The sequence below is a fragment of the Canis lupus genome, chromosome 9 (genome assembly GCF_011100685.1).
Source record: "Canis lupus familiaris isolate Mischka breed German Shepherd chromosome 9, alternate assembly UU_Cfam_GSD_1.0, whole genome shotgun sequence".
Classification (NCBI taxonomy): domain Eukaryota; kingdom Metazoa; phylum Chordata; class Mammalia; order Carnivora; family Canidae; genus Canis; species Canis lupus.
This window is the reverse complement of record NC_049230.1, coordinates 24,227,612-24,237,208: the sequence shown is the minus strand read 5'-3', so window position 1 is coordinate 24,237,208 and position 9,597 is coordinate 24,227,612. Positions and strand designations below refer to the sequence as shown.

General features: G+C 52.4%; 1 protein-coding gene across 1 annotated transcript; it reads right to left on the bottom strand.

Annotated features, from left to right (window-relative positions):
• On the bottom strand, positions 1-9,597 carry CDK5RAP3 (CDK5 regulatory subunit associated protein 3). Its single transcript, XM_038547545.1, has 14 exons — positions 9,485-9,597; positions 9,211-9,256; positions 6,120-6,251; positions 5,747-5,847; positions 5,358-5,406; positions 4,525-4,703; positions 4,192-4,328; positions 3,819-3,963; positions 3,334-3,444; positions 2,728-2,803; positions 1,853-1,941; positions 1,014-1,219; positions 465-636; positions 1-358 (listed from the first exon to the last, which is right to left on the bottom strand). The coding sequence occupies exons 1-14, from the start codon at positions 9,488-9,490 to the stop codon at positions 293-295; spliced, it is 1,515 nt and encodes a 504-aa protein (XP_038403473.1). The 5' UTR covers positions 9,491-9,597; the 3' UTR covers positions 1-292.

Sequence of the window (9,597 nt, the reverse complement as noted above, 5' to 3'; positions counted from 1 at the left end):
TGTCAGTAGTGAAGCAAGAGCCTCTTCCTTTTTTATTAAGTCCAACTAGATGATGAGAAGCCCCAGAAACTGTGGTCTCAGACTGAGGGTCACAGGGCCAATCAAGATAGCTTCTTGCCAGAGAGTATAGCAAGTGTCAAAGGTCACCATCGAGGAGATGGCTCCTTCACGTGGCTTTCCATCCTCCAATCCCCTGGTCTCTGGCTAGGAAGAGCCCTGCCACTTCAGCCCAGGCTGTCTTCCCCTCCTGCCAGAAGGCTGGGAAGACGGGCAGGTGGACCTGTGGAGGCTGTCACAGAGAAGTTCCCATCAGGTTCACGGGGCGCCCACCGTACCTCTTGGAAATGTCAGCTTCGATCTGAAAGACAGTGATACCAAGTGGGTAGAAGCAGAGAGGCAAAGGTGCCTCGTTCTGTATAATCTGGGGGTCTTCCCCCTGGGCAGGTTTGCCTTTCCTGTCTTACCAGCTTCTGAAGCTCCTTGGTCTTCTCTAGCAGTAGATCTAGCTTGGGCTCCAGGGCTGCCTGCTCCTGAAGCGCTTCCTGCTGCTTCTGCACCATCAGCTCTTTCTTCAAAGCCAGCAGCTGGGACTGCTTCAGCTTTTGCTGGAGAAACCCCGTCACTCGATCCACATACCTGTGCGGGGCACTCGGGTTAAGCGTCTGAGGCAGCTGAGTAGCCTGAGTATCCCCATTCATCTGCTGGGAAAGGCAAAGGCAACCAAATCCCTGCCCAGCAACTTGGCCTCCACCCGCTTCATTCCCTCCCTGCAAGGTTTATGGCTCCCACTTCTCCTGTCCTACTTGGGAAGCAGAGCCTGCCTGCATATGTCAAACCACCCCATCCTGCCCCAAGAGAACCCTGGATCCCAGCTGTGACAGAGCTGCCATGGGAGGCAGAGAAGAGCTCTGAGGAGTCATGGAGAAGGGGAACGCAAAGAGTCAGGACTGCTCAAGATGGCGGCACCCCACATCACGCTCCGGAAGAGCCCAGTGTCAACAGGAAAGCCAGACCTTGGGGAGGCCAGGATCATAAACAGGTGTTGCATTCGAAGACTGGTGAGCCGGCCAATCAGGTCCTGTAGTGTCGACACCATGGTAACCATCTTCTCCTTAGTCTGGCCCTGCAGGATGGCTGGAGCTAGTTGGAACTGGCTCACAGACAAAATGTCTGCCTCCTCACTCATCTCCACGGCTCTCTGGGACAAGAAGATCTCGAGCTGAGGGCAGAAGAGGATCTGGTTGACACCAAGAAGAGAATTCAGAGGCTAAGCCCTCAGACTGCTCAGAATGCAAGAATGAGATGTGAGGGCTAGACTCCTGGTGAGGAGGGATTATTTCTTCTGAACACTTTAATTGCTAGAAACTTACCAACTATGACGTGAGAGCCTGAAGCAGCCTCCACCGCTAATCTCCCGCCCCTCCTGCTATCTCACTCCCCACCACCCCCAGCCCTGGACACCTCTCCTTCTTCCCAACATGTGGCTCAGATAACTATAAACACAGAGATTTGATGGGTTCTCTCTGTCCCAGTGAAGGTATTTTCTCTCTGTGAGAGGAATGAGATTCAGGGAACAGGAATCCATATTTGAGAAGCCTGGACTAAGAGAGGGCTGGGAAGAATCTGGGAACCAGCCACATATCTTATCACTCTTATTCTAACCAGAGAAACTCCATCCTTTTGTCCTCCTTTGCCCTGGAGTCTAAGAGGAGCCTCTCTTAGCAAAAAGAAAAGGGAACAGGTGAGGACTATGAACGCAGATGAGGCCCTCACCAGCCAGCAGGTCACTGGGAGGGGAACAGATGGAGATGAACACAAGCGGGAAGGGTCCATCCACAGAGGATGAAGGTACCTCCATGAGCTCATCGATGAACTGATTCCGGGTCTCGGGGTATTCGAGAAGTGTCAGGGCGTCTGGGCCCCTAGCAACACCTTCTGGAGCTGCCAGGAAGAGAGACAAATGATAAAGTCACTGGAGACCAGAGAAAAAGACCCTCAACTTTGAGAAGTTCTGGTGGGCTAATATGGACAAAAACTCATTGCAGAAGCTACTTGATGTCTCACCCCAGGGTGGGGGGAAGGGTTACTTTTTCCCATTGTCTTAACTCGAATCAGACACTACTTCCAACTGCCAGTCTGGGAGGAGGATCACAGAGCTGGCTTTAGGGCCTGGAAAGGGCCCCTCAGCATTGTCGGCCACGAAGTTTCATCCTGCACCGCCCTCTAGTGGCTCAGATGGCCACTACATCCTCTCAGCTATTGGGCAGGAGGGTCAAGGTCAGACCTCCAAGCCCACCGCCCTTCTGGAACCTCTCATCAGAAAGGTGACCCACATTCGCTTTCCAAAAGTTAAGAGCTTCTAGACTTGATTTTGAGAACTTGGGGTACCTTGTGGCTCAGTGGCTGGGTGTTGGCCTTTGGCTCAGACTGTGATCCCAATGTCCTGGGATCGAGTCCCGCATCAGGCTCCCCATGGGGGAGCCTGCTTCTCCTTCTGACTACTGTCTCTTTCTCTCTCTCTCTGTCTCTCATGAATAAATAAATAAAATCTTTAAAAGACTTTTTTTAGAACTTCCGTTACTCTACTCTTACATCATCATCATGATTTTGAGAAAACAGTTAGATGTGTGAGCAGCCCAATCTTGGCAGTGCATTTTTTTGTTTCCAGAGACACAGGGACCTTTGAGCATCCACTCCTGCCAAAGCTACAGGGAGGAGGGCACTTACCCTGGGTTCCGGCTTCCAGCACTGTGATCTGCAAAGCGGCGTCGTCTCCCCAGTCAATCCCATCACCTCCAGCTTCCTGGGTGGAAAGCAAAGAACCTCAGCAGGGTTGCAAGAATCTTCCCCAGCAAAGGGAGCCAGAATAAACCAAACCCTCGATAAGCTCAATATGCCTGCACATTTCAACTGTATGAAGGACTTGCAGCCACATATGTTGCTACCCTCATCCCTGCTTAGAGTTACCACCTGCCAAGACCCTCACATACCAGGAGAAAAGGGGTCAAATGCTCCCCCCTTGGACTATACCTCGCCTGAGGTCTATGGGCAACATCTTTTTGTTTTTTAAGATTTTTTTTTTAACTTGAGAGGCGGGGGAGGGGGGGGCGGGGGCAGAGGGAGAAGCAGGCTTCCTTCACGGAACCCACGTGGGACTTCTTGATCCCGGGTCTCCAGGATCACACCCTGGGCTGAAGGCGGCACTAAACCGCTAAGCCACCAGGGCTGCCCACTTCAGGTAACATCTTTAAAGACAGACAACACTTCTCTCGACACCAAAGCAGAGATCACACAGCAAGTCCTCAGAGAGATGGGCTAAGAGGGCTTCCTAACCTTTGAGTCTGATTCCAGGGAGATGCCCCAGTCAATTCCAGCAGCCTGAGCAGAGATGCCAGAATCGGTCCCTTCGGCAGCCACTTCTACTCCAAAGTCGCCCCAGTCAATCTAGCAGGGGAAAAAAGTGTTAGCTTAGAGAAAGTGGGTGAAAAGAAAGGGGTGTGCCTCCCCAGAGGTCTCAGCTGCCCCTCTAGGGGGCGCCAGCACACTGTTGAAGGGCAATGGCTTGGGGGCTCCCTGAAGGACAGCACATCTTCAGAGAGTTCACAGGACAGGATTCCTAGTTCAAGGTCAACCAGCTTGCTGAGCCTCTACAACACTCATCTCTGCTCTGGCCTCAAGAAGCCTGGAAAAATAAGGGAGGGCCTTCCAGCTAGGGTCTCTCGCACCCAAATCCTACTTTCTTCCTTCTGGGACTCTGCACTCACGTAGAGGTGGAGCTGTGGGGCATGAGGACATGGCTCTCGCCAGGTTTGTCTTACCACATCTTCTTCCACCTGCTCAGGCAGCTCCTCGAGGTGGGGCCGCTCCACCACAGAGGGCTCTGTCCCCATTCTCCATTCGTACACTGTGGAGTTCCCCCGCCTCTGCACGAACCGCAGCATTGGCAGCACCTGCTCTGTAGGACTGAAACAGAGCACCGCCTGACGCTCCTGCTGCGCACATGTGAAGCCCACGCGGGGCTCCGGCCTGCGCCCCCAGGCCAGATGGGGGAGCTCCCACAGGCTCACGTGTTTAAACCAAAACTCAAACGTGAGGTGGGAAAAGCACAAGTAGAGGAGACAGAACAGCCGAGGAAAATAGGTCAATTGTCCCCCCCCCCCCCCGCGCTGGAGAGAAACTAAGGTCCTTTACCTTTCACACACAAACCCCACACAGGCCTGGTACAGATCGATGGCTTCACCCAGGGCCTGAGCCCCTGCCCCAATCTCAGCCAGCTGACTCGGCAGGTCTTTCACCAGGGCCAGCAGTTCTCTTCGGACGTTGTCTCCCTAGAGAGGATGGGAGAAGAGGGCTAAGACAGGAGCAGTGGGAAGCACAGTGCAGCGAGCTCAAAAGAACACCCAAAGATTGCAGATGGGTGAGACACTGGCTCAGAAGGGCACAACTGGCCGAGAAGGGAGCCTCTCCCAAAAGCGAAGGGGCTGGGTTCAGGCCAACAGAGGCGCCAGGTGCCCTCCAGCTCACCGTGATGCCATACTGCTTGCACGAGTGGTAGAACTGCTCCCGCATCTCGGCAGCCCCCGCCTGGCCCTCCTCCTCCTTGCGACTATATTCTTGCTGCAGCTGCTGGCACTTGGCGATCTGCTTCTTCAGTGAGGGGATCTCATAGTTGACATTCCGAACCAGGAGGCTGGAGAGTTCCACTGAAAGGGGCCCAGGAAATTTACCCCAGATGCCCACACCCCGAGGCAAACATGCCCCTGGGACATGTGCAAATACACCCCGTGGCAGCAGAGAGCGTGGCTTGGCCTCCCAGCTCCCCCCTCCCAGCCGTGGAACCTCACACAGTCATTCAAACTCGCTAATCCAATCCTGTTCTGTAACATAGGGACAATCATATTTACCATGAGGATTAAGAGAGAGAATCCACATAAAACATGAGTATAACTCCTTGCATTTAGTAGGTGCTTGGTAAGTATGAGCTATTATTATTAAGACTTTGAGGAAATATACCCCAAAGTACCATAAGCCCTGTAATTATGCTCTCAGGCACCCAATGTGGCCCCTCTTCTTCCCAGTGGAGACTAGGGGTGCAGAGGAGGTGGGTCAGTCACCAAGAGGTCAGTAATGAGGACCTACACATACCTGCCAGGCCCGGCCTGGCCAATACCTACTACCTGCCTGGTCTTCCTCCTCCTCCCAATACTCTTTGGGGAACTTCTTTGCCCACCTGGTAAACATCTATACCCCAGCTTCTTCCCCCAAAAGGACTGTGCCTCCTAGAAGCCTAGAGTCTCAGAACTCTTGGGAGTGGGCCGCCCCATGGACACCAGGCTTCCCAGGCTAGGCCACTTTACCTAGGTAGGTGTTGTCCTTCTCATACAGGGCTACAATCTCCTGCCAGTCCTGGGTGAGGATAGAAATAGGAAGTGAGCTGGAATGGCGCTCAGCAGCCACATACCAGCTCAAGCCCCAGGGGGGACACTCCCCTAGCCCTCATATCACATCAGACACAGACCTCTTCATAACACTGGCTGGACACCCCCACACACTTCCTTTTAAGAATGTGGCATCAACAAGCGCTCCCCAAAGCAGTAGGACTGAAAATGTAAACCCAGGCATAGGATCTACTTTGGAATAAACTTTGGGGGCAAAGAGAAAGCTCAGGAAACAGTCTACATAGGCATCTCCACTGGACCCTTAGCGAGACCAGAGACTCTGACCCTGCAGCTTTGCCCACACTTGCCTTCATTCGCTGTGAAGAGTACCGGCCAAAAATATTTTTTGTGGAGGCTTCAGTGCCTTTGAGAAGGTCCACAATCCTTAGGCAGTGGAAGTAGTGAATGTCTAAAAAGCAAGGAAAAACAAAGACTTTGGGAATTATAGTATCTTCCCCACCTACTCTGGGCACATGGCTAACTGATGAATATGCTGAGAACTTTAGCATGTATAGCTCTCCCCCTCAGCATTCTGTGTTGGAAGAAACTGGCATCTGTACCCCAAAAATAAATCTCTCTCTAGGGGTCAGCCCTACAGTTAAACAACAAGGGGGCAGGCTCAGCTGATATCCAGTGCTCCAGGAAAGAGGGGCTCTGGTAATGTAGCCCAGAAGCACTCACAGGATCCAGAGAGCAGCTGGGCGATCTCCTCGCTCTCTGGCATGTCCTGGATGGCAGCATTGATCTTCTCTCGGATGGTCAACACCAGACTCTGCCATTTCAGACTGCAGTGCCTTCTGTCCACCAGCCAGTCTGTGTGAGAAGCACCCACATCACAGCATTCCCACTGACACAGCCAGAAGCCCACCACTAATTCAGGTGAAATATGCTAAGACACTGGCTAAAAGTTATATGTATATTGGTTAAGGTGCAAGCATCATGGGAATAAAGAGAGGCTCTGGAACGCCTGGGTGGCTCAGTGGTTGAGAGTCTGCCTTCAGCTCAGGATGTGATCCCGAGGTCCTGGGATTGAGTCCAGCATCAGGCTCCCGGCAGGGAGCCTACTTCTCCCTCTACCTGTGTCTCTGCCTCTTTCTTGGTCTCACGAATGAATAAATAAAATTTAAAAAAAAAGAGAGAGGCTCAAAGGCACCCTTGGGGTTAAACAGACCCCACCACAGCGTGACCCCAGGATCATGACCCGAGCCGAAGACAGATATGAGCCACCCAGGCGCCCCATTGTATGACTTTTATAGAGCAACTGCCTCCACACAGGGATAAAGAAAAACTTTAAATTGGTCCTGACATCAAAGTGCCACTTTTGACCACTCTAAATTCTCCATAATATTTTTGCTTCCATGGGTAATTATATCTTTCTTACTGACAGAGGATGCTTTCAACTTCCACTTCCTCAGGGCTGGGATTAACCATGACAATGGAAAATACAAGATGATTATGCCAAGTACCGGATGAATGAACAACTGTAAAGCCCCTAATACCTGCAGCGCCCTAAGGACTAGGTAACACTGGTACTCTCAACAGTGAAGAACTGCCTGGCACCACAAGAACACCAACGTGACTGACCTCCTGGACTCTGGGCCCAGATCTGTTTTTAGGAGAGGGTGTGGGTGGATGAGAGCCATGCATGTTTCCTCAGTAGGAGACAGCTAAGAGCTAGGTTTTGTGGTCAGATGGTCCTGGTTTCTAATTATTACCCCCACCCCCTTTTTTTAAGACTGATTTATTTGAGAGAGAGAAAGAGAGAGCATGTGAGCATGGGGAGGGGGGGTAGAAGGAGAGAGAACCTTAGGCAGACTCCCCACTGAGCACAGAGCCCAACATGGGGCTTAATCCCACAACCCAGAGACCATGACCTGAGCCGAAATCAAGACCCTTAACTGACTGAGCCACCGAGGCGCCCCTAATTATCAACTTTAAGTCTCTCAACCATTCTGTGCGTCAAGTTTCCCCACATATAAAATGGAGATAAGATATTGAACACAAGAGAGAATGGAGTACTGTGCCTGGCATATGACAAGGACTCAATAAATCCAAGTAAAATATGCTCATTTTTGCAATGTCAAGTGCCTAAAACAGCACCTGGTAGAGCAAAGACTCAACGAATGGTTGTTGTTTTCCTGGTCCTTTTCACAGCCAATGACAAGTTCATGCACCAAGAGTGCACAAATGCTGAAGAACTGGGACAAATCTGAATTTTTCTCCGTTATGGGGACACCTGGGTGGCTCAGTGGTTGAGCTTCTGCCTTTGGCTCAGGGCCTGATCCTGGGGTCCTGGGATTGCCTGCATCGGGCTTCCCACAAGGAGACTGCCTCTCTCTCTCTTGAATACATAAATAAATAAAAATATATTTAAAAAAAGAAGCTCCAGGGCAGCCTGGGTGGCTCAGCGGTTTAGTGCCTGCCTTTGGCTCAGGGCATGATCCTGGAATCCTGGGATTGAGTCCGAAGTCGGGCTTGCTGCATGGAGCTTACTTCTCCCTCTGTCTGTGTCTCTGCCTCTCTCTCTCTCTCTCTGTGTCTCTCATGAATAAATAAATCTTTTTAAAAATTTAAAAAAAAAGCTCTATTACGTGGCCACTGCATAGAACTCACTAAATAGTCCACAGTAGTGAACTGAGAACCCTGCCCTTGTTAACATACCTGCCAACTGATCAAACACTGTGCTCTCACACTAGTTTTCAGCTATATCCCCTCGCTGTATTCCTCTGAAACCTTCAAAAAGAAAAACTCTGTAGATACAATAAAACTAGAAGGGGATGAGGTAGTCAGATGTCATTTTTTTTTAAGGATCTTATTTATTCATGAGAGACAGAGAGGCAGGGAGACACAGGCAGAGGGAGAAGTAGGCTCCATGCAGGGATCCCGATGTGGGACTCGATCCCCGGACTCCAGGATCAGGCCCTGGGCTGAAGGCGGCGCTAAACCGCGGAGCCACCCAGCCTGTCCTAGTCAGATGTCATCTTAATGACAAAACTGACATCAAATCCATTAATGCAATTAGCATTTTACAATCCAGGAGTAGTGCACTTGCCTAGAAGGGTCATATATGAGGAGGTCCTTCCCTGGCTCTGAACTGAGGAGGTATTTAGATCAGATATAGACAGCAGGAAGGTGGCCTGCCCACTAAAAGGTCTTTGTTCCCAATTGGGTCTATGTCCCTCTTCCTCCTAAAATCAGGGGAAGATGGAAGCTTTTCTCTTTAAAAAAAAAGGGGGGGGCGGTGTGCCTGGGTGGCTCAGTGGTTGAGCATCTGTCTTCAGCTCAGGACATGATCCTGGGGTCCTGGGATCGAGTCCCACATCCGGCTCCCTACCGGGAGCCTGCTTCTCCCTCTGCCTGTGTCTCCACGGCTCTCTGTGTCTCTCATGAATAAATAATTTATTTTAAAAGGAGGGAAGTTTTTTCTATACAAAAAGCATAGACATTGGAGTCCGACAGACTCGAACTCTAACTTCCTATCTGCCACTTAGTAGCTGACCGTCTTTACAGTAAGCCACTAATCTGGGCCTGATGATTGACCGCACGTGTCATGATGCTATACGGTGGAAGCCGAAGGTTCAAGTACAGACTATGTACGGTTCCTTCCCGCTCCTCCGAGCGCGGCAGGCAGACGCGGCTGGGAGCAGATCACCGCGAGTGGTCAGCGCCTCAGCAGGGGCCTTGGGGCATCGGGGCTCCCAGCTGTTGGCGACAGGCAGCAAAGGGCAGGGCCTCCCCCTGGCAGCCGGTTGCGCGGGGCGTCCCCTCCTACCGAGCAGCTTGCTGGTCTGGATGTCGATGGGCACGTGCTGATGGTCCTGGAGGGAAACACGCCGGGGAACGGGGCGTGAGCGCGCCGAGGGGGCGTGCCCCCTGCGCGCTCGGTTCAGGGGCCCAACCGCCGCCCTGCGGGGCCAGAATGACGGGCCCGGGGTGGGGGGCGCGCCCGGGAGAGAGGCCGGCGACGCGGGCCAGGAACTGACGGGCCGAATTCAGCCCGGGTCCCCGGAGCAGCCCCCCACAGCCCCCAGCTCCAGGCCCCACACCTGCATCTTCCTCCACTTCCGCTTCCGGCTGGCGACCCACGCCAGCCCCACCTACAACCAATCGCGCGCGGGGCTAGCGGAGCCTCTGTCTAGGCCCGAACGCGCCTCCTCCG

Bases quoted from the DNA above. Each gene is read 5' to 3' on its own strand.
- CDK5RAP3 (XM_038547545.1), bottom strand. The intron at 5,848-6,119 runs GTGAGTGCTTCT...CTTGCTTTTTAG, and splicing joins CCAGCTGCTCTCTGGATCCT to ACATTCACTACTTCCACTGC. The intron at 4,704-5,357 runs GTAAAGTGGCCT...GGCCCCTTTCAG, and splicing joins GAAGGACAACACCTACCTAG to TGGAACTCTCCAGCCTCCTG.